Here is a 25,045-nt window from a genome sequence, read left to right as displayed (position 1 = left end):
AAGGGAAGGAGGAAAAAGCCAGAAAAAGGAGAAACGAAAAGAAACAAAAGGGGAAAAAAGAAAAAAGAAAAAGACAAGAAAAAAGACAAGAAAAAAGACGGGATGAGAAAAGAAAAAAAGAAGAAAAAAGGGAAAAGAACAGTAAAGAAAAAGAAAGAAGAACAGAAAAGAGAAAAGAAAAGAAATGAAAAGAAGAACAAAAGGGAAAGAAAAGAAAAGAAAAGAAGAACAAAAAAGAGGGGAGAAAAGAAAAGAAAAAAAAGAGAAAAGAATAAAGAAGAGAAAAGAAAAGGAATGAGGGAAACCTTATTGAAAAGGTGAAACCTTGAAAAGATCATGGTACCCAGGAAGAGCGGCATCATGCCTGTGTTGATGCTGATGGGTCTACGCACATTAGGCGTGCCACCCTGCACTGGCTTTTAACATCTGAACGTTCTCCTTTCTTGGGAATATTATTTAAACTAAGATGCACTGGAACTTAAAGGCATTAATGTCTTACTCCCACCCTCTTCCCATTAAACTTGTCTTGATGATTAATTTTTAGTTTAGCTATACACATGAAGACCAAAGAACTAAAAGGTCAATTGTTGGTTATAGTGTCCCTTTTTCGTATTATTGTTAAAACATAGTAAACAGGAAGAGCAGTGTCGTGTGTTGATGCTGATGGGTCTACGCACATTAGGCGTGCCACCCTACATTGTTTGTTTGTTTGTTTGTGTTGATTTGTTGATTTGTTTGTTTGTTTGTTTGTTTGTTTGTTTGTTTGTTTGTTTGTTTGTTCGTTCGTTCGTTCGTTCGTTCGTTCGTTCGTTCGTTCGTTCGTTCGTTCGTTCGTTCGTTCGTTCGTTCGTTCGTTCGTTCGTTCGTTCGTTCGTTCGTTCGTTCGTTCGTTCGTTCGTTCGTTCGTTCGTTCGTTCGTTCGTTCGTTCGTTCGTTCGTTCGTTCGTTCGTTCGTTCGTTCGTTCGTTCGTTCGTTCGTTCGTTCGTTCGTTCGTTCGTTCGTTCGTTCGTTCGTTCGTTCGTTCGTTCGTTCGTTCGTTCGTTCGTTCGTTCGTTCGTTCGTTCGTTCGTTCGTTCGTTCGTTCGTTCGTTCGTTCGTTCGTTCGTTCGTTCGTTCGTTCGTTCGTTCGTTCGTTCGTTCGTTCGTTCGTTCGTTCGTTCGTTCGTTCGTTCGTTCGTTCGTTCGTTCGTTCGTTCGTTCGTTCGTTCGTTCGTTCGTTCGTTCGTTCGTTCGTTCGTTCGTTCGTTCGTTCGTTCGTTCGTTCGTTCGTTCGTTCGTTCGTTCGTTCGTTCGTTCGTTCGTTCGTTCGTTCGTTCGTTCGTTCGTTCGTTCGTTCGTTCGTTCGTTCGTTCGTTCGTTCGTTCGTTCGTTCGTTCGTTCGTTCGTTCGTTCGTTCGTTCGTTCGTTCGTTCGTTCGTTCGTTCGTTCGTTCGTTCGTTCGTTCGTTCGTTCGTTCGTTCGTTCGTTCGTTCGTTCGTTCGTTCGTTCGTTCGTTCGTTCGTTCGTTCGTTCGTTCGTTCGTTCGTTCGTTCGTTCGTTCGTTCGTTCGTTCGTTCGTTCGTTCGTTCGTTCGTTCGTTCGTTCGTTCGTTCGTTCGTTCGTTCGTTCGTTCGTTCGTTCGTTCGTTCGTTCGTTCGTTCGTTCGTTCGTTCGTTCGTTCGTTCGTTCGTTCGTTCGTTCGTTTGTTTGTTTGTTTGTTTGTTTGTTTGTTTGTTTGTTTGTTTGTTTGTTTGTTTGTTTGTTTGTTTGTTTGTTTGTTTGTTTGTTTGTTTGTTTGTTTGTTTGTTTGTTTGTTTGTTTGTTTGTTTGTTTGTTTGTTTGTTTGTTTGTATGTAGTTATTATAAAGTAAGTAACAAGTAGACAGGGTACCCAGGAAGAGCAGTGTCGTGTGTTGATGCTGATGGGTCTACGCACATTAGGCGTGCCACCCTACATTGTTTGTTTGTTTGTGTGTTGATGTGTTTGTTTGTTGGTCTGTTGTTTTTATAAAGTAAGTAACAAGTAGACAGGGTACCCATCAGGAAGAGCAGTGTCGTGTGTTGATGCTGATGGGTCTACGCACATTAGCTGTGCCACCCTACAATGTTTGTTTGTTTGTTTGTTTGTTTGTGTTGATTTGTTTGTTTGTTTGTTGGTTGGTTGGTCTGTAGTTATTATAAAGTAAGTAACAAGTAGACAGGGTACCCAGGAAGAGCAGTGTCGTGTGTTGATGCTGATGGGTCTACGCACATCAGGCGTGCCACCCTACAATGTTTGTTTGTTTGTTTGTTTGTTTGTTGGTTGGTTGGTCTGTAGTTATTATAAAGTAAGTAACAAGTAGACAGGGTACCCAGGAAGAGCAGTGTCGTGTGTTGATGCTGATGGGTCTACGCACATTAGCTGTGCCACCCTACAATGTTTGTTTGTTTGTTTGTTTGTGTTGATTTGTTTGTTTGTTTGTTTGTTGGTTGGTCTGTAGTTATTATAAAGTAAGTAACAAGTAGACAGGGTACCCAGGAAGAGCAGTGTCGTGTGTTGATGCTGATGGGTCTACGCACATTAGCTGTGCCACCCTACAATGTTTGTTTGTTTGTTTGTTTGTTTGTGCGTTTGTGTTGATTTGTTTGTTTGTTTGTTTGTTGGTTGGTCTGTAGTTATTATAAAGTAAGTAATAAGTAGACAGGGTACCCAGGAAGAGCAGTGTCGTGTGTTGATGCTGATGGGTCTACGCACATCAGGCGTGCCACCCTACATTGTTTGTTTGTTTGTGTGTTGATTTGTTTGTTTGTTTGTTTGTTTGTTGTTCTTATAAAGTAAGTAACAAGTAGACAGGGTACCCAGGAAGAGCAGTGTCGTGTGTTGATGCTGATGGGTCTACGCACATCAGGCGTGCCACCCTACAATGTTTGTTTGTTTGTGTGTTGATTTGTTTGTTTGTTTGTTTGTTTGTTGATATGTTGTTCTTATAAAGTAAGTAACAAGTAGACAGGGTACCCAGGAAGAGCAGTGTCGTGTGTTGATGCTGATAGGTCTACGCACATTAGGCGTGCCACCCTACATTGTTTGTTTGTTTGTGTGTTGATGTGTTTGTTTGTTTGTTGGTCTGTTGTTCTTATAAAGTAAGTAACAAGTAGACAGGGTACCCATCAGGAAGAGCAGTGTCGTGTGTTGATGCTGATGGGTCTACGCACATCAGGCGTGCCACCCTACAATGTTTGTTTGTTTGTGTGTTGATTTGTTTGTTTGTTTGTTTGTTGGTCTGTTGTTCTTATAAAGTAAGTAACAAGTAGACAGGGTACCCAGGAAGAGCAGTGTCGTGTGTTGATGCTGATGGGTCTACGCACATCAGGCGTGCCACCCTACAATGTTTGTTTGTTTGTGTGTTGATTTGTTTGTTTGTTTGTTTGTTGGTCTGTTGTTCTTATAAAGTAAGTAACAAGTAGACAGGGTACCCAGGAAGAGCAGTGTCGTGTGTTGATGCTGATGGGTCTACGCACATCAGGCGTGCCACCCTACATTGTTTGTTTGCTTGTTTGTTTGTTTGTCTGTCTGTCTGTCTGTCTGTCTGTCTGTCTGTCTGTCTGTCTGTCTGTCTGTCTGTCTGTCTGTCTGTCTGTCTGTCTGTCTGTCTGTCTGTCTGTCTGTCTGTCTGTCTGTCTGTCTGTCTGTCTGTCTGTCTGTCTGTCTGTCTGTCTGTCTGTCTGTCTGTCTGTCTGTCTGTCTGTCTGTCTGTCTGTCTGTCTGTCTGTCTGTCTGTCGGTCTGTCGGTCGGTCGGTCGGTCGGTCTCGGTCGGTCGGTCGGTCGGTCGGTCGGTCGGTCGGTCGGTTCGGTCGGTCGGTTCCGGTCGGTCGGTCGGTCGTCGGTCGGGTTCGGTCGGTCGGTCTCGGTCGGTCGGTCGGATCGGTCGGTTCGTCGGTCGGTTCGGTCGGTCGGCTCGGTTCGGTCGGTTCGGTCGGTCGGCTCGATTCGGTCGGTTCGGTGTCGGGATCGGTCGGTGATCGGTCGGTCGGTCGGTCGGTCGGGTTCGGTTCGGTCGGTCGGTCTGCGTCGGTCGGTCGGTCGGTCGGTCGGTCGGTCGGTCGGTCGGTCGTCGGATCGGTCGGTCGGTCGGTCGGTCGGTCGGTCGGTCGGTCGGTCGGTCGGTCGGTCGGTCGGTCTGTCTGTCTGTCTGTCTGTCTGTCTGTCTGTCTGTCTGTCTGTCTGTCTGTCGGTCGGTCGGTCGGTCGGTCGGTCGGTCGGTCGGTCGGTCGGTCGGTCGGTCGGTCGGTCGGTCGGTCGGATCGGTCGGTTCGGTCTGTCTGTCTGTCTGTCTGTCTGTCTGTCTGTCTGTCTGTTTGTTTGTTTGTTTGTTTGTTTTTGTTTGTTTGTTTGTTTGTTGGTTTGTTTGTTTGTTGGTTTGTTTGTTGGTTTGTTTGTTGGTTGGTCTGTAGTTATTATAAAGTAAGTAACAAGTAGACAGGGTACTCAGGAAGAGCAGTGTCGTGTGTTGATGCTGATGGGTCTACGCACATTAGGCGTGCCACCCGTAAACTGTCTTGTTCGTTTCGTTGGCATTATTATAAAAACCTCGCTGGGTCCCTGAACAATAGATAAACCTTATTATTAAATACACTGGACACTATTGGTAGACCAGTCTTCTCACTTGGTGTATCTCAACATATGCATAAAATAACAAACCTGTCAAAATTTGAGCTCAATCGGTCGTCAAAGTTGCGAGATATTAATGAAAGAAAAAAAAACGTTCTTGTCGCACCGTGGTCACAAGAAGTTGTGAGATATTAATGAAAGAAAAAAAAACGTTCTTGTCGCACCGTGGTCACAAGAAGTTGTGAGCTTTCAGGTGCTTGATTTCGAGACCTCAACAAATCTGAAGTCTCGAAATCAAATTCGCAGAAAACTTCTCGAAAACTAGTCACTTCAGAGGGTACTGTTTCTCAGAATGTTTATACTATCAACCTCTCCCCATTATTATTTATAACAATACTTTGAGATTACCAATAAAACAGTGTCAACCGCCTTTAAAGACAGTGGACACTATTGGTAACTGTCAGAGACCAGTCTTCTCACTTGGTATATCTCAAGTACAACGTATGCATAAAATAAGAAACCTGTGAAAATTTGAGCTCAATTGGTCATCGAAGTTGCGAGAGAAATGAAAGAAAAAACACCCTCGTCACACGATGTTGTGCGCTTTCGGATGCTTGATTTCGAGACCTCAAATAATTCTAAATGTGAGGTCTCGAAATCAAATCCGATGAAAATTATTTCGTTCTCGAAATTACTTCACTTCAGAGTGAGCCGTTTCTCACAATGTTTTTTACTATCAACCTCTCCCCATTACTCGTTAGTAACGTTTTGTGCTAATAATTATTTTGAGTAATTACCAATAGTGTCCACTGCCTTTAAGTTTCACCTTCTAATTAGATAGAGGATAGAGACCTTTGTAAGATCATTGGATTGTAATAATGATTTACGTTGTTCCTTCATTTTGTAAGTAAAATTAGGTTTTCCCGGTATAAGGAAGAGTAGCTGCTTATTATTGCTCCATATTTTGTTGTTTCTGTTTATGTATTGACAATCTTTTATTGTTGCGTTGTTTTTGTTATCATGAGTTTGTTATACAACAAATATCATCTTATGTGTGCTGATTGAATTCGGATAAGCACAGTTCGGATGTGATAGGTAACTTTTTTTACCCTATTTGCATTCAATCATCTCGTACACAATCAATAATTATTTCGGTTCAAGTCTGAAATGGATGGATGGTTGGCGGGGGTCCTTTACAGAGGGTGGGAGGGTGGACCCATTTTACTGACAATTATTCCTTCTTATACCTACTGCTATTGTCTAAAATGAAATAAGTTGTTTTTATATAATTGTCGTAATGTCTCAAAAGTACAAAACAGATCCGATCAAGTTGAGTTTGTGAAGATACGAAAAACAACTCAAGACACAGAAAGACATTAATAAAAGATTCAAAGATTGTTGAGACACATAACTATATGCTTCATGATGTGTGTGTTTTATTCAATTTGATCCTCCTGGCGTGGTTATCATTTTGTTTGAAAGGGAAGATTTGATAAAAAAAAGAAAAAATCACTAGGGCCTTTAAGTCTGTCTGACTCGATCATAGTTATTCCATGATAACTTTTGACAGACACTTGAAAACGATAAGGCAAGTAAGACTCACTTATGTTGCGTAATTAATGAAGGCCTGCAGCGACAAGAACCAGAGAATGGCGCCCCCCCCCCCCACGCAAAAAAAAATCCATGCCAACCCTTTGCTTTTGCACCCCCCCCCCCCGCCCCCGCCGAAGATGAAAAAAAAGTCGGGATTCAAATAAATAGTTCTATAAGAGCCACTCATCAAAATACGATATGTTTTTCCCCCATTGACATCCCCCCTCCCCCCTTAGTAAAACGAGGTAAAGACAAAATATTTTTTAAACCACTAAGAGCCTGCAGACCGTTTTAACTCTGCAAAAAAAATCCGGGAAAATCGAGACTCTACAATGTAGCCCACTTGGAACTAGCACTCCGTAGAAGAATGAAGAACGAGTTATAATCTTGGTCTTACTTCAGTGATTTCAATTATTTGTCGTAAGAAAAATATGCTTTATTAGATTCGGGGTAACTGGACTGTTTCAAATAAATTAATTATTGGTGTTGAATAGTATTAAGTAATGCGATGGTTTCGCCCATTCAACGATCTACTAAACAGCGCCCCCTATTTTTGCCGTATCCCATAATATTATTTGAACGCATGCGCAATTTCATTATCTTTGATGCCATCGCGGGGTAAAGATGGCGGGCACAACGTCCATCGAAGATATTCTCTCCTCTGTGGTCGACGAAACTGCAGTAAGTGCCTTGATTGGATCGCTCGAGTCGAAATTAGCTGCAGGAAATGCTGCTTCAACACCTGGCACAATTGATAATAGTTCTGTTGGCTCAAATCACGTAAGCGAACCTGCAGTTTCGTCGGGGGATGTAAAACCGACGCAGCCGAATACAACACAAATTAACGCGGTACGAGATGGGCCAATGGCATCAACGGCTACCCCCGGTCCCAACGTCGTGAGCACGGCGGGTGCATCCAACGTTACTAATGCTGGTGGAAGTTCTACGGATGCAATGGTTCACGCTACAACTTCAGCTTCTACAAATTCAAAAGCTGGCCATGAACAGAAATCAGGAGTAACTATCATCGTTAACAAGGGAAGTAACGGGGCCGTTTTAAACATGAGTAGCTCAATAGCGGCAAGCAGCAGCAGCAAGACGAACTCCATATCGTCGGTAGGGCTAAATACACCAACTACGTGTGTACGGATCATTACATTACCAACTAGTATGGGTGGGACTGTTCTTGCCACAGATACTGCTGCTAGTGTAAGTGCAATGCATAACCAAACTGTAAAGAATACTGTCTTATCAAATGCAAGAACAGTTGTTAAAACAGTTGGTGGTGTATTAAAGCAAGGAGACCAAAATGTAGTTGGACAGGGTGTGTTGAACCAGACTGGCACGGCAATGACTACAGTTACAGGGAGTGTCTTAAGCACTGGCTCATCACCCAGTACGGAAATCAACAGACAATCAACAACACAAAACACTTCTAATCTTACAGTAAGGGAACATTTAACAAGTGGTGCTAAGCATATTATTGGTACATCTACTGTTCCCTCACCGACGACACATCCACTTCAAACTTCTACAAATGTAAATTTAACCACTTCTCAGCCACAGATAGTCTTACGGCCTGCACCGTCGCTACAAGTGCAAACTTCTACTAATCTTAATAAACCAAATGCTTCCAGCAGCTCAGTTGTAACCCTTGCAACAACTTCAATATCTGGGGTTAGAACGCAAAGTGGGGTTATTTCAGGTCATACTCATGTTACGCCTCAGATGCATCAAGTGAGGTTGGCATCCCCACAAGTAATTGCCCCAAGGGCCCCAGGAGGAACGGTACAGTTTCGATTACCTCAGGGAACCTCATTGCCTCCTGGTGTAATGCTGATCAATAAAGATGGCAACATTCATGCTGTAGTAAATAGTTCCATTGCATCAGGTGGTCAAATACAGCAGTTACCTACGGGGACAGTTCCAGGTGGTGTAACATATAGACAAGTACAGGTGGGTGTAACTAAGATTCGGAGATATAATAGGATCACTTAGGATTATTTATTTGCAGAATTCAAACTTACAGGTGTGGTTCAACATCTTCAACATGTTTGCAAGCACACTTATTTAGGGGAATGGTTGATAATGTCTTAATGATGATAGCTGTAGCAGTCCTGTATGCTTCGTTTTTGAAAGGGCAAGGGCACCAAGACATTTTCTCCTTGGTGAAGGGCACCTCGTTTTATGTCTATGAGGCAATTGTAAATTTCTACTGGAGCATTTCAAGGGCACCAAGGCAATGACCAAAATGGGCACAGAGGAAACTGACTCCATTCCCTCTGTGAAGTTTCAGTTCAGTGGGATGGGATGTCATGAAAAAAATATTCTTTGTAGTGGTCTTGTGCAAATGTTGAACCACCCCTTAAGAATTTTACTTTTCTTGACGAAAGATCAAAAGCTGAGCATCTTCTCGCAATACAATAACTGAGTAAGTTACCAAACTCCATCACAAACTCTCACTTGTTTTGAGCACAAACACTCAACTTATTAATATTTTGGTAACTGTTAAGTGTTTATACTAAACAGTTAAAGTTTATATAAAAAAAATGCAGAGAGGTTTAGTACCTTTTCCCACATCATTTTCTCAACTTAAAGTCACCTGGAAATATAAATTTTTTTCTATCAAACATTTCTTTCAAAGAGTATATGCTTACGAACAATAAACAATTTTTTTAGTAATTGTTTGTCACGATTTATATGTTTAAAAAATATATAAGGTTGTTTGGGGGGCTGACTCCGCCTACCCCTTTTGTGAGGTCAATCGAGGCAGACTTTGCCTGCAATGCAATTACTATACTAAAGTAAGCACACGCAAAGTACATGTACGTCCAAGTCGTGAGTTGGTACATTTCAAAAAGTGTTTTTCTGCATTCAGCAGCAATACACCTGGGTTTTTTTTAAACGTACAAACTCACGACTTGGTCCGTACATGTACTTTGCAATTGTGTTTACTCTACACATTACAGGCAAAGTCTGCCTCGATTGATGTCACGAACAGCGCCCTCTTGGGTCGGGGTCTACTCTTAAATTTGTAAATAACATAAGAACTGATTTTTTAAAACCTTAGTTAACTGTTTATTCACATTCCACTCATCAAAACACATTATATTAGTGACAAAAGCTTTATTTTGAAAAAATACCACTTCCAGGTGACTTTAAAGTTAAAAACTCAGTTACTTGAGCTTGACATGTATCCATAGAAAAGCTTTGTAAAAACCAATTTGTACTCTCATACATTTATTTCGCACATTTTTAAAATGTTTGTCTTTGTGTGTACATAGTTTAAAAGTTCAACCATCCTAATAATAGCCTTAGTATTTGAACCCTATTTTCAATCATCTTGTTTTGACAGCCTGGGTCTCCTGCATTACAACGACCTGGATCTCAACCAACATCTATCGTCCAACCCAACATGAGACAAAACATTGGTCAAGTTCTCAACACCTCAAATACATCAATGGGTCAACTCAAGACAGGAACTCAAATGATGGTTGGAGGATCTCCCGTTACATTTATATCTAAATCAGCCACTAGGGGATCTCCCTCATTAGGTATGACTGGTCAAGGGGTGCGGTCAAATACTCCAACAATGGTAGCTGTATCATCAGGTGGTATCATGTCTGTAACAATGGCTGGTGTACAACGTACAATAACTACCCCTCCAGTAGGGGGACCAGCGCTTATAGTCGGTGCCCAACCTCAGCCAATACCTATGTCACAGTCAGCGATGGAAAATGTCAAGAAATGTCGGAATTTCTTGACAACGTTAATAAAACTGGCCTCGAATGGGAACCAGCCGGCAGAAACAGTCAAGAATGTGAAGGAGTTGGTACAGAATTTGATTGTAAGTTAACTGCTTTGGAGTATTGTTGTACTTGCCCTATATTCTTTGGTAGTGGTCAATAGTCAACTACAGCTCTTCAAAAATGACAACCTCCCCACAAAAAAAACCCCCAAAACATAAATACTCTAATAATGATACTCTAATAATGATAAAACAGACCTCAATAATCAATATAAAAGAGAAGCTTGCTTTGTCCTGTTTCTTGTTGACAGTCGGACAGAAATAAAACACCAGACTCAGACTTGGGTCTGAAGTTTACGAGTCAAACCTTTCATTGGTGTGTGAGAAGTTGGAACATTTTCCAAGTAGTATGTAGTTTCAACAAGTTTAATTGTAAATTGCAGTTTGTATTTTGTGCACTAATAATTTGAGTTATAGTCAGTTTGAATACCTAAAAAGCTGTACCAGTACAAGTCATACATGTACACCTTTTATTTTGATGCATATCTTTTTTTCTGCTGGATATCTGATGCTGTTACTTAGGGAATAACAGTGCGAGTAGCCGGTCTTCACTGAGTGGTAATGACCGGGTTGGTGGCTGGCGCTGTTCGGCGAGGTCCGTTAACAGCGCCAGCCACCAACCAAGGTCATTACCACGCAGTGAAGACTGGGTACGAACACTGTTATTCCCATTAATAAATACCTTTTTTAGCAAATTAAACGGCTAAAATTTTCCAAATTTTGTGACTTTTCTCTCGGCGGTACTTCCAGACATGTTCAGGGGCCATATTTTAGCTTTTGATGGTTCCCATCTCTTTCGTGCGTTAATCACATTACCGATCTTTGAGACCAGTGACTCTTTTAAATAATTATCTGTTCAGCGCCTTCACTGGGGTCAAAGGAGGCAAATGATTGGACGATAGATGTTCCTTGTGCATTAAAACGCGCGCATGAGCTCGGCGTCAGTTTATACGCGCGCACATGTTACACACGCGCACTCAAAATTGATTCATTTCTTAGCGCGCGTACACGTAAGTGCGCAAAGTTGCAATGAATCTAACAGGGATATAAATAAGCGTGCGATAACAGTGCAACGCGCAAGGTTTACACAATGTATGCTGATTTAGTGGCCACTTATTCGCTATTTTCCAAAGCCGGTCTTTATACCACCGTTAACACTCTCACACGTGACCGGGTTTTGACCAATCAGAGACTTGAAACCGTCCAAGGTATTTATTAATGTAGTTTATAAAACTTTGTTTGTTCAACCCTAGCTCAAAATAAAAGCAGTCAACAAAGATCAGACTTCAGATAAATAAGTACCTGAATTTAACAAAAACCTATGATAGGTGCAGAAATTGATAAAGGTGCCACTGTAGTGAAGATTGTCATTGAAATTAAATCTAGCAAAAAATAAATGGTCTGATGTTTCGGCACTACATGTAGCAGAAACTTGGAAAGAAAGAATGGTGCCAAAAAATGTCAGGCAATTAAATATTTTTTGCATTAAAGTTTTATCAAATTAAAATCTGGAATATTTTCTGATTTCTTCCCAGGATGGCAAGACAGAGCCAGAAGAGTTTACCTTAAAACTTCAAAAGGAATTAAAGTCATCTCCTCAGCCTTACCTTATACCCTTCTTAAAGGTAATAACTTGTTTTGTTCTTGTCACGAACCTTTGCAAATTCTTTCTAAATGTCTAACTTGAAGAGCTCCTCTATGATTTCTGGAATTACCAGCATGTAACTTGGCCTACTGATTGTAAGTGATGACAAAGTGTGACAACACATAGGCATGGTACTTCACAAAAGCAATTGCCTCCAGTGCGTCTGGTCATTGCCTTGGTGCTAATTGAAATTTTTCTTTAGAAATGTACAATTTCCTTATGAAATTGCCGTTTCTAAAAGTAAGTCATTAGGCCTGAACTCGCTTTTCAACTGACTAAGGCCTGAACTCGATTTTCAACTGACCGCCATGGTCACTTCTAACATAACTTGGCCTGTGTGCTGTTTGTACATAGTACAAAGTTTTAAACAATTTATTTAAGTTTTTTGTTAACACTAGGTATTAATCGGCTAATGAAGATATAGCTAGAGCTGTTTACGCCTGGTTTGTTAAAGTGTGTTAAAAGCCATACAACAAGTGAGTGCAAGCTTACCTAGGCAAGTAATGTGTAAGTCAATGAATATCAATGTTGAATATAATAGTATACAACAAGAGTACGACATTGAACGATATTGGACTCCTATATTCAATCTTTGAGTGTTAAATAAAGTATGAAACGTGACACATAGTCCACCATACTAATGAGAAAGATCTATGTGTGAAGTAAAATGTTCAACATTCTATGTAGATCAGAATCAGACGAAGAAAGTGCCCTCTGACAATGATAGTTGCTCAACACAACGCTCAATTTGAATGATTTCATTCCACAGAAAAGTCTACCTCTCCTTCGTCAGACTCTTCAGAAAGGAGGCTCTTTACAGATTCAGGGTCTGAGTGCACCAACCATCACAGCAGCACAGACCGGAGACTCATTTACCCATAGTAATACATTGTCTGGGATTGCAGCATCACAACCAACATTGGTCTCAACACTTGCCACTGGTCCTGGTGGTAAGACCACAACGTTAAACTTGACTGCAGAGCAGCTGCAGCAACTATCACAGCAACACCATGCAGCTAAACAGAAGTCTAAGTTAGCGTCGTTGCAACCTCAAAGTCAAAAATCCAAGGTATGTCATTCACCGTTCCTATAGAACATTGGTTTGGTCCAACCCTAGGTTTGAAACCTTGGTTTGGTTAAACCCCAGGCTATAGAGTTTGTTTGAAACCTTGGTTTGGTTAAACCCCAGGCTGTAGAGTTTGTTTGAAACCTTGGTTTAGTTAAACCCCAGGCTGTAGAGTTGGTTTGAAACCTTGGTTTGGTTAAACCCCAGGCTATAGAGTTTGTTTGAAACCTTGGTTTGGTTAAACCCCAGGCTGTAGAGTTTGTTTGAAACCTTGGTTTGGTTAAACCCCAGGCTGTAGAGTTTGTTTGAAACCTTGGTTTGGTTAAACCCCAGGCTATAGAGTTGGTTTGAAACCTTGGTTTGGTTAAACCCCCGGCTGTACAGTTGGTTTGAAACCTTGGTTTGGTTAAACCCCAGGCTGTAGAGTTGGTTTGAAACCTTGGTTTGGTTAAACCCCAGGCTGTAGAGTTGGTTTGAAACCTTGGTTTGGTTTAACCACAGGCTGTAGAGTTTGTTTGAAACCTGGGTTTGGTTAAACCCCAGGCTGTAGAGTTGGTTTGAAACCTTGGTTTGGTTAAACCCCAGGCTGTAGAGTTGGTTTGAAACCTTGGTTTGGTTAAACCCCTGGCTGTACAGTTGGTTTAAAACCTTGGTTTGGTTAAACCCCAGGCTGAAGAGTTTGTTTGAAACCTTGGTTTGGTTAAACCCCAGGCTGTTTAGTTGGTTTGAAACCTTGGTTTGGTTAAACCACAGGCTGTAGAGTTGGTTTGAAACCTTGGTTTAGTTAAACCCCAGGCTGTAGAGTTGGTTTGAAACCTTGGTTTGGTTAAACCGCAGGCTATAGAGTTTGTTTGAAACCTTGGTTTGAAACCTTGGTTTAGTTAAACCCCAGGCTGTAGAGTTGGTTTGAAACCTTGGTTTGGTTAAACCCCAGGCTGTAGAGTTTGTTTGAAACCTTGGTTTAGTTAAACCCAAGGCTGTTGAGTTGGTTTGAAACCTTGGTTTGGTTAAACCCAAGGCTGTTGAGTTGGTTTGAAACCTTGGTTTGGTTAAACCCAAGGCTGTTGAGTTGGTTTGAAACCTTGGTTTGGTTAAATCCCAGGCTGTTTAGTTGGTTTGAAACCTTGGTTTGGTTAAACCCCAGTTTATAGAGTTTGTTTGAAACCTCGGTTTAGTTAAACCCCAGGCTGTAGAGTTGGTTTGAAACCTTGGTTTGGTTAAACCCCAGGCTGAAGAGTTTGTTTGAAACCTTGGTTTGGTTAAACCCCAGGCTAAAGAGTTTGTTTGAAACCTTGGTTTGGATAAACCCTGTGATGTAGAGTTGGTTTGAAACCTTGGTTTAGTTAAACCTGGGATGTAGAGTTGGTGAAACCTGGGCTGTAGAGTTGGTTTGAAACCTTGGTTTGGTTAAACCCCAGGCTGTAGAGTTGGTTTGAAACCTTGGTTTGGTTAAACTACAGGTTGTAGAGTTGGTTGGAAACCTTGGTTTAGTTAAACCCTGGGATGTAGAGTTGGTGAAACCTGGGCTGTAGAGTTGGTTTGAAACCTTGGTTTGGTTAAACCCCAGGCTGTTTAGTTGGGTTGAAACCTTGGTTTGGTTAAACCCTGGGATGTAGAGTTGGTGAAATCTGGGCTGTAGAGTTGGTTTGAAACCTTGGTTTGGTTGAACCCAAGGCTGTTTAGTTGGGTTGAAACCTTGGTTTGGTTAAACCCTGGGATGTAGAGTTGGTGAAACCTGGGCTGTAGAGTTGGTTTGAAACCTTGGTTTGGTTAAACCCCAGGCTGTTTAGTTGGGTTGAAACCTTGGTTTGGTTAAACTCCAGGCTGTTTAGTTGGTTTGAAACCTTAGTTTGGTTAAACCCCAGGTTGTAGAGTTGGTTTGAAACCTTTGTTTGGTTTCACTGCTATTAACTATTCTTGAGATATTCTTTTATTTCTTGATTTTCTCAACAGGCTGTAATAGCGAGTACAGCAAGTAAATCTTCTCCTACGACACATTCTAGTTCTTCAAGATCGAGCCAATCTAGTAAGAGTCACTCCAGTAAGTCTTCAGCCAGTAAGAGTAGCAGTTCTTCCTCTTCAAGTTCCAGTAAAAAAGACAAAGTTAAAGATCATGCTGCTTCAGGTTTCAAGTAAGTTTCAGAAACGAAAAGCTTGGGTTTTCCTTGTAAGAAAAGACCAGAGAAAATCTTGTTGCACATTATATCTTACATGTACTCAATAACCATACGATAGGTAAAAGCTACTAATTGAAATTTTCTCCCATTTTCCAAGTAGGAATATTCAGGGATAAGAAATTTAAGACTTTTTTGGTGTGATTTCAAACGTTTTATGTCAACCTAGTGTTTTTGTTTTCCCTACATACAAGGAAATGTTTTAACCCCAGTAGTTACTAAAAGGTGGAAATGCCACGGTTGTTCGACATACCTCCTGATATATGGTTTCTAGTTTCAGATTATTCCTGAATATTGTTTGTAATGAAAGTAGGCAGCATTGTATTTTTATGAAGCTTCCACTCATAAATATTTACTATCATTCTTATCTAATTGTTTTTTAAATCAAAAGACATTAGAACTTATTAAGAGATGTTAAAATACTGTGTGGAAATATTTTATTACTTAAGATCAACTGTTGTTTTCTTACACGTCAACATTGAAGGTAAATCATTGCACAATGAAGTAGTAAGCATAAAATGATTATTTCCACTCTGTTTCAGGGAAGATGATGACATTAATGATGTAACCTCTATGGCTGGAGTCAATTTATCAGAAGAGAGTGCTCGTATCCTAGCAACCAATGCTGACTTCATTGGTACCCAGCTCAGGTCTATTAAAGAAGAGAAGTTTCTTTTCACTGGTCCTCTTCAATCTAAAGTCAATGAAATCTGTGAGTGCTTTACTGATAATGATGTTTGAAGTGTTTTAATCAGTCCGATAAAAACTACTCTTTTTCGATAATACTCTGGCTACAAATATGGTTTATTTTTGTAAGCTTATCAGTTATTTAGACTGAAAGCCCAGTGGCTAGAGGCAGTTTGAATCCTAACTGCTGCAAACACATAGGATTGGAACTGCCTCTAACCCCAAGGCTGATCTAACAATTAGTTCATTCACTGTCATCCCTGGCTACATCTTAACTGTGTCAGATAGTGGTTAAGATCTATTCATAAATACCTCAGACAGTTTCGCTATTCCTATTGGTGGAGAGTGTGTCACGTGGGTGTGTATAAACCATTGTTAATGACCAGTAAAAAGTGTTGAAACATGGCAAGACATGCGAGCTTGCACTTATGCTTATAAGACAGTTTCTTCAATCCTATTAATCGAGAGCAATGGCCAAGACAGTTGTGCCACATCACGCAATACACGTGACACGCACAGCATTCCCTTATAAGGAGTTGTTTACCGGAGGGCCTTACCATTTCATAGCTGGAGGGGTGAAGTGTTGAAAGAAATCATTGAACAATTAAAATTTTTGCATTTAAATAGAATCTTACATTATATCTTAAGGTGTTAAACATGGCATACAAGAAGCATCTTCAGACATGATGGAACTCATATCACATGCTGCTCAAGATAGACTTAAAGATTTAGTTGAGAAACTTGGAGTTATTGCCATGCATAGAATGGAGATATATAGGGTAAGTAGAAGTTGGATCTGCGCTATTTATTCATTATTTTATAATAGATGTCAAATTTGCATCGGGGATAAAGAATATTAATTTTGGTTGTTACCCATACACCGATGTGTGTTAGCACTGTATACTCAGTACTTTCCCGAGTCCTGTGAAAAAATATCACAGGCATGTTACTCGGGTGGGAATCGAACCCACAACCCTTGCAATTCTAGAGCAGTGTCGTTCTTTTACTTTGCCTTGTTCCTCACAACTTATTTTGTTATATAGTATAACTCAGAATGTAATTAAAAGTCTCTTTAATGAGATCTATGTTTTTTTTTAATTTACCCTGTGAATCTAAACTAATGAATGACGGTCTTTTTAAAACAAATTATTTTGTAAACAATTTGGGTAGGTTTACCAAGGGTGGCACGGTTGGGGTGGCACGGTTGGGGTGGCACAGTTGGCTTGTGTGTAATGCGCTCGCCTCTCACCAAGGTGACCCCGGTTTGATTCCTGGTGAGGGCCATATGTAAGTTAAGTTGTGCGTTGGTCCTCTGCTGTGCTACGAGGGTTTTCCAGACCATCTGGTTTTCCTCCCTTGGGAAAAATCAAAACTTTCAATCTTGGCTGTGCTCCGTGGTCATAATGGGTTGATGTGGCTGGCAGCCAAAAGGTGCCCTTGTATTTCTCGAACACATAGTCGCGTCCTTCACAATTCAGCTCTTAGTTGCGAGTAAGGATGATTGGCCCTCCAATTTATAACTATTTATAAGATAGTGTGCATTCAGTCGGGGTGTTGGCTATGAATTTAGGAATTACTATACATAGATCTACCTGTTATTGCTTTAGGTAAATTGTGGCAATCATCAGTAAGCTTTATTAGCTTTGAATGCTTCTGTCAGTTGTCACATCAGTATACATGTACCTGTTAATGTTTGTTGTGTTGTCATTTAGCCTTGGAGAAAGACTCTTCTAGGGTCAAAATGTCAGGCCATTAACTATTTTAAATTTTGATTTTGAATTGGCCAGAATGACTCTAGATATGAAGTAACAAGTGATGTAAGATCACAACTCAAGTTCTTTGAGCAACTTGATTCATTGGAAAGGAAACGTCGAGATGAGCAGGAACGAGAACTCTTGTTACGAGCAGCTAAGGTAAATATTAGATTTGAAAAACAATTGAGGTTTCCTTAATGCTTCATTGGATTTGGTTTATTTTGATTCCTTGTCATAAAGTCCAGATAAAGATGTTAACTCTGTAAGCTCTATACGTACATAAACCTTTTCATGTTCTGTATTGTTATATTGTATGGAGGCATAGGTTATCTCTAGCCTTTGAAATGGTTGCCTCAAAATGAAAATGTTGATTTGTAATTTTAATCCTTAACCAGTTTTGTGCAGCATCATTGTTATCATTTTAATTGATGTCATAATTGCATTGGTTATAAAGAATAAGCAACTTTATAACCAAATATAACTGTTGTTTTTTAGTAAATGCGAAACTGTTTTTCCGTGGGTGCCTTCGATTAGCTTCCCTGGGTCGACCCCGGTCTGCCCCCAGTACGTTAGAATAGCTTTGACGTCATTCTAAGGGCTCACCGGGTCAGCCCCAAAAGCCCTACTTGTGGAGTGGATGGGTCACTTGGGGCTGGCTCCAGGTGCATGTCACCCACGAGAGGGTGAGTGATTGTTCGATTTGCTCTTGTCAGGGGCTCACCCGAGTGAGCACCGCCGGGTCGACACAGGGAAGCTAATTGAATACACCCATGGTGGTTTTGAACCCATGGTGCATTTTACACCCATGGTGGTTTTGAACCCATGGTGCATTTTACACCCATGGTGGTTTTGAACCCATGGTGCATTTTACACCCATGGTGGTTTTGAACCCATGGTGCATTTTACACCCATGGTGGTTTTGAACCCATGGTGCATTTTACACCCAGGGTGGTTTTGAACCCATGGTGCATTTTACACCCATGGTGGTTTTGAACCCATGGTGCATTTTACACCCATGGTGGTTTTGAACCCATGGTGCATTTTACACCCATGGTGGTTTTGAACCCATGGTGCATTTTACACCCATGGTGGTTTTGAACCCATGGTGCATTTTACACCCATGGTGGTTTTGAACCCATGGTGCATTTTACACCCATGGTGGTTTTGAACCCATGGTGCATTTTACCAAGGTGAGTATCCATTCCATATTTTGTTTACCCTTGGTATTTTTCTTACCCATAGTCTTACCCATATATTGCTAGTAAACAGTTTAATGTATCAGGTTTAGATTAACTATTTTGTCTGTTTACCTTTTGTTGTTTAAGAAACGATTCTATTTGTTATTATTGTTGGCTGGTTTCCCCTAACACCTTTTTGTATGATGTTTCTTTTACATACATGTTTGATAGTAAATTATGTTGTATTATGTTAACTGTAAATTTTGTTTGTATTATTAGATTTTGTTTGTAGTTTGTAAGATTTGAATTAAGTTTCTTGAACAAAATCAATGTGCTATTCATGACAATTAAATTGAATTAAACTAAAATCTTCTCCATTTTGCAGAGTCGATCAAAACAAGAAGACCCAGAACAGTTGAGATTAAAACAGAAGGCTAAAGAAATGCAACAAATGGAGCTAGAACAGATCCGGCAGCAGGAGGCCAATATGACAGCCTTAGCTGCCATAGGACCTAGGAAGAAACGTAAACTGGATTCACCAACACCAGGGTCATCGTCAGGGGTAGGTTCAACAAGGATTCAAGTTGCATGGCCTAAGTTTTGCTATCTGAAGGCACCTTTTAAACAAACAATACATGTTTTTTTCTCTAAATGAATTGGGACAGTTGGGGCTGTTTCAATGCAAACAAAACTTCTAAAATGTATCAAAAGCACAATGGACAATGTACAAAATACATATAAACAGCAGCAGGGATCACTTTAAGGGGATGCTACTTTTAAAATATACATCCTCTTAAGGCGATCTCTCTGCTGCCACTTCCAAGGTTGTATCGTAAACTTGGGTGTAACACCTGGTTTCGTGACAGCAACAGATTGAATAGCGTATGCCTGGCTCCCCTGAACAATAATACTGACAAAATAAAGAGACTGCAAAGAAAGGGCTAGATAGCTCAGTTGGTAGAGCGCTTGAACATAAATCTAGAAGTTTCAATATTTCAAATCGGAATCAATGTACAAAGTAATGAAGGTTGTCACTGTTTGTTCGTTAACTCCCATTGTAGGCTGGTTCTTCATTTAGTACTGGAAGTTCATCAGGAAATCCTTCTGCAAGATCACAGGTTAGTCTTTCTCAAACTCATAGACCCCATCTTCCCATCTTCATTTTGATTTATCAAATTTGGTTTGACCTTAAATTATCAGTCAAAAGTAATAGGAGATGTATCATTGTGCCCGAAGAAATGATGATACAGAACAAACACTTTACTATACCTCATACATATTCATGATTAAGAGCTAAAATCTAATTGGTCCATTCATCATCTAATGCCAGATGTTTTTTTTGCTGTTGACCAATCACATACTCCAGTATTCATGCACAAGGTCAATAAATATGCTTAGTAGACTGTTGCATGCGCCAGGTTATATTCTACTTCGAAACTGCTAGGCATTAGATGATGAATGGACCAATTAGATTTTAGCTCTTAAAAGAGCTAAAATCTAATTGGTCCATTCATCATCTAATGCCAGATGTTTTTTTTGCTGTTGACCAATCACATACTCCAGTATTCATGCACAAGGTCAATAAATATGCTTAGTAGACTGTTGCATGCGCCAGGTTATATTCTACTTCGAAACTCATGCACTCTCCGAAGCACTGTGGAATTGTTGCACTGGTGTAGTATATTACATATGCCCAAACATCACCCTAGCTATGTACATTATGAAAAGATGGCGGCACATGTAAATGTCAATCTGAACTTTCCTGAGCTCAATGATGGCAAACTGTAATATTGTTATCTTTACCTTGACTTTTCAGATGCGGCGTATCAAGAGAGTAAACTTCCGAGATCTCATCTTCCTCATGGAACAGGAACAAGAAATGAAGAAGTCACAATTCTTCTTCAGGATGTTTCTGAAGTAGCACTCTTTCTTCCCAAACCCAGTGTTAGTATCCATTATTTTTATTATTACATATCAAAATATGTATCTTAAACAGTGTGCACTTGAAATTTGTTTAACTAATATACAAATACCTTGAAGGGATGGTACCATGTTGGTACATGAACAGGGACATTTTTTGAGCCCTATTCGTATCTTAACAGTCTTCAAGATATTTTTTTTTTTTTTAGCCTTCAAGAGAGACTGTGCTAGGGTCGAAACGTCAGGCCATTTACTATTTTTTTGCTAGTGAAATATTCATCACAATCGAGCCTCAGTTCTTGAGAAAGATTTGGTGAGCAGTTAGCAACATCTGGTTTCTTTAGCTTCTTGCAACATCTGGTTTCTTTAGCTTCTTGCAACATCTGGTTTCTTTAGCTTCTTTGCACACTTGATTAAACGCACTTGTAAACAATGCTAATTATATTATTGCCAAATTTAACGCTTTTGTATTCTTTGCTGAATTAAACATACCTGTTAACAATGTTATAATCAGTGGAGCTAGAAGGTAGCACTTTTACAGATGACCCATACACATTAATCTCAAAGCAACTAGACCCCTAAAAGGAAGTTAAGTTGGGGGAGTCTGTTTGCTGGCGTCTAATTTTTCATGATTGTCGCACTGGGGTCCCGATTGCAGTTTTCTTGAAGAAGACTTAAGTTTGAAAAGTTGACAAAAATCAATAATGAATGGAAGGTAAATTTTTATTCAGGAATTATTTACTCAGCAAAGTAATATGAATCAGGTAGAACAAGTTGAACTGAGTTCCAAATCAGTGATCTCAATCGGCATAATTCAATTTCTGATTTGTTTTTGTTGATGTGATGTATCTTCAATTGTTTCTCCTACTTGCAGCCTTTGAGGCAATACTATGAGTTACTTGAGCAACTCTATGGTGATGAAACTTTGACATGTTATTTGATTAATATCACTTTATTTAAAAGTTTGTGGTTACAATGAGTTGATACTTCAATGATTCACATTGTATCTTTGCATTCAAGAACATTTATCACTTTAGCACAAACACTTCAGAAATAACTCATTTTACACCTCAATATGTTGTAAGTGCGTATTGTCACAGAATCTAATGCTGAGTAGGAATCTGGACTGTATTATTTCATGAGACAAAGCCGAGTGAAGTGGAAAGCCAGGGGTACCAAGTGATTATATTCTGTGACGTGCACAAACGAAATGCATTCAATATTTGACCACCTAGATCCTTGTCATTTGAAACTTTCTTTCGACAATAAACTAAAAATAGACACAGAAATTTGTTTACCCCAAACTCTTCTAAACAACTTGGACACCAATCTCATTCGTCATGACACAAGCTTACCTCATTTGGACTAAAATGCAGGAAATGATTATTAAGTTGGAAATGATGCTGCAAAGCATTCTATAATTATCCATATATGATTCCTGTATTAAATATTTGGGAGGGTCTGTGACAAGGATCTATGTGAAGCAAAAGTATGGCATATTCTAAATGAAAAAAAATTTCAGATACCTGTACTTTCTTCAGTCAATAATCATAACATAATTTTTTTTTTATGACTGATTTTTGGGGGGAAATTATTTCTCAAAGAAGACACAATTTTCATAGAATCCATGCACTTCAGACAGACTTGACTGAGAGAATTAAACAATTCTCACTTACTACTACTTCCTTTTTTGACAATTAGTTGTTAATATTCTTAATTTTTTATAAGTTTTCTTGCTTCATTTATAACCATTGTGACAAGGTGATACCTTATGCATAAATGAACCTAGTTAAGCAATGTTGAGTTAATCATACTAGTGTCACCGTCACTTTGTTTTGGGTGATTCTCACTATAGAGCGCCCTCTATAGTTTGCTTAAGGAGATGTTGGTTTGGCAGTGATCAGTGCATTACTTTATTCCTGGCTGTTGTTTGTTTAGATGATCTTCCCATCAAGGGAATACGGCAAACCCACACAAGGGGATATAAACACCAAGCTGGCAACAGCCAATTTCTCCACAAAAATTTGTTTAACTTCTATGAATATAAATTGCACAATAAGAAATTATGATTCAGTAGCTAGAAAACAAAACTTATTCTAGTCATTGTGAAATCAGCGGTTACCTTGGTTGGATTCAAATCCATTGGACAATAGTGACATTGTCATGCCAATCCACACCCTGAGTGCTTCACTTTGTTCCTTGCTTGCAAAGCAGCAAGGTCCAGTGTTTCTCTGTGTTCAAGCATTTAAGATGATATTTTAGGTGAGCCTGGTGAATGTTATTCCCTATCAAACCCGACATATGGACAAAGATAATACCAGTATTATTACTTCCTTGGATGTATGGTGATGGACTTAGTATTGACTTCAGAGATTTACTTTGAATGGGATTTATTTATAATTTGACTTCTCAATATATATTTAACATCCATCAGTCATCGTAGGTTTAGGTCGTTCTTAGTACTTACACAAACTCCACGCTACCTATCAATCAATCAATCAGTCAATCAATCGATCGATCAATTAATCAATCATCAATCATCAATCATCAATCAATCAATCAATCAATCAGTCAATCAATCAATCAATCAATCAATCTATCAATCAATCATTCATTATCGTCCCCCAAACAAAACAAGGTTAATTTTATCAGAACAACTGCAAATTATTCACCGTTCCAGATTGATTAATCTTTGCTTTTCATTTGCACTTGTACTAGTCAGAGAAAGTGAATACACTAATCTCTTTATACAATTTTTTTTTCTACCTTCTTCACAAAATTGCTTTTATTGAAAGTGAGTTTTTAACTTTGTCGGTTTTACATTATATCATTTAAAAAAAAGGTTTTAGTGATAATTTGGGAAAATCCAAACTAAATACACAAACATTCATAGTTTTACGTAAATAGAAATTAACACATACAAGTGGCTGATGGCATTAAGTCTGCATTCAGTCATGTTTTAGTGTAGGGACCCAAACCAGATATCGAAAAATCAAAACGGTTTGAAACAATATTTTGAGGTTTAGAAGTGAAATAAAAAAATTTTGGGGAAGTGAAAATACTCTGTTTTTTTTTTAGTTTGTATATTTGTAAGTTAAAAGTTCATCTTTCTCAATAATAAGTTTCAGCATTGGAACTGATCAGTAAGTTCCAGCAAATGATTGAACATTATTCCAGCTCTGAATAATGTGTGATTAATATAAGTTTCCATTACAAGTACGCTTCATTTACCTAGCAACAAAACACCAAATAAAAATGTATTTAATACATCGTGGATAAAGAATATTGTTTGGTTTTTATGGTACACTGATGTACATTGATGTACGTAGAGCACTGTATACTTTCCAGAGTCCTGTGAACAATTCCTTAGCCATACTTGGGTGGGATTAGAACCAGCGACTTTTTCATATGTACTTTGTTTCATTAAAAAGCTGCTGTGATGACATCTTTGTATAATTTTGTGACTTGAAAAGTAGATTGTTTTGATGAATAAGCTCTTCCAAAGAAGGATGGGGTCTTCTTTCAGTCTGAAACAAAAGTAGTACAATTTATTATAATTTATGACAACTTATTATAATTTATTATAATTTACTGTGTGTAAATCATATCTTTTCAGACTAAAATTATGTCCAGAGACAGTTTCTTGTTAAATACTGACTAAAAGTTAACCATGACACTTGAAACCAAAAACCAGAAACAATGCCTTGCCATGTTAAATGAGACTAGAATGGGAGTGATGGGTATGTGTTTTTTATGTTGAGTTATAATTTCATTTAGTTCATTTGTATAATCATGAGCCTCGTGTTTCCCTCAGTGGTGTGGGGATATTTGAAAAGAAAAATCAAGCACTCAGTTTTCCTTTTTCTATCAATCTGGGAATTCCACATAATGCCTTTGTTTGATATTTACTAAAAAAACATTATGTTGGGCCATTTTGGTAATGTTGTTTGGAAATCTATGTGTAATAATTGTATAAAATTTGAAATAGTTTTTGTTGTGTTTTTGAAAAGTAAATCATGTTTTTGGGCGGGTTTGGGTTGAAGATACCCGCTTTAATTAATTGATTCAACCCAGATAAAGATTCACATTGATTTGATCTCAATTGTATATTTGTATAAAATAATAAAATAGTAAAATTATTAAATCATCCAAGGGGAGTTAAGGTATTTGTGGACAATTTGGTGTATTTAGGATATCCATTATTTTATTAAAGAGTAAACATCAAGAGAAGAAAACCGTCTTCTGCAAGATGAATTCTTGTATAATATCAAACATGTTATAATAAAAACATTTAATACTTTTAATTATTCCATGGTTTAGTTTTGTTCTTTCGAAATAGTTGTTCTTGATAAGGAAGACGGCTGCCCCTTTCCATATTTAAATCACGGTTTTGTTGGGGTGTGTTTTTGTATCTACCTATTGCTTTTCTTTGTTGTCGCATAATATGAGTAGATCTGGATTCTATTGATGGTAATGAAGTCATGGGCTGTAATTGGATTGATAGTTTAGTGGCTATGGCTGGAACACCGAAAAGTCCTATTCTCCAACGTTGTCGCTGCAGCCAACTACCGTAGGCGTAGCCGAAGAGGTTTCATTCTGTCGTGCTTGATGTCCCATACTCTAAGCGTGGTAAACCATGAAACGCACTGCA

The 25,045-nt window shown here is 39.1% G+C and overlaps 1 protein-coding gene across 1 annotated transcript; it reads left to right on the top strand.

Annotated features, from left to right (window-relative positions):
• The first annotated feature begins 6,648 nt into the window (after positions 1 to 6,648).
• Positions 6,649 to 24,661, top strand: LOC139934670 (transcription initiation factor TFIID subunit 4B-like). The gene is made up of 11 exons (XM_071929015.1): positions 6,649 to 8,118; positions 9,518 to 10,009; positions 11,506 to 11,595; positions 12,385 to 12,684; positions 14,635 to 14,813; positions 15,398 to 15,567; positions 16,191 to 16,321; positions 17,330 to 17,455; positions 18,860 to 19,036; positions 19,536 to 19,592; positions 20,291 to 24,661. The coding sequence occupies exons 1-11, from the start codon at positions 6,787 to 6,789 to the stop codon at positions 20,393 to 20,395; spliced, it is 3,159 nt and encodes a 1,052-aa protein (XP_071785116.1). The 5' UTR covers positions 6,649 to 6,786; the 3' UTR covers positions 20,396 to 24,661.
• The last annotated feature ends 384 nt before the right edge of the window (positions 24,662 to 25,045 follow it).

Source organism: Asterias amurensis, chromosome 3, assembly GCF_032118995.1.
Source record: "Asterias amurensis chromosome 3, ASM3211899v1".
Lineage (NCBI taxonomy): Eukaryota > Metazoa > Echinodermata > Asteroidea > Forcipulatida > Asteriidae > Asterias > Asterias amurensis.
The sequence above is the reverse complement of the archived record's forward strand: the minus strand, read 5'-3'. Positions and strand labels throughout refer to the sequence as shown.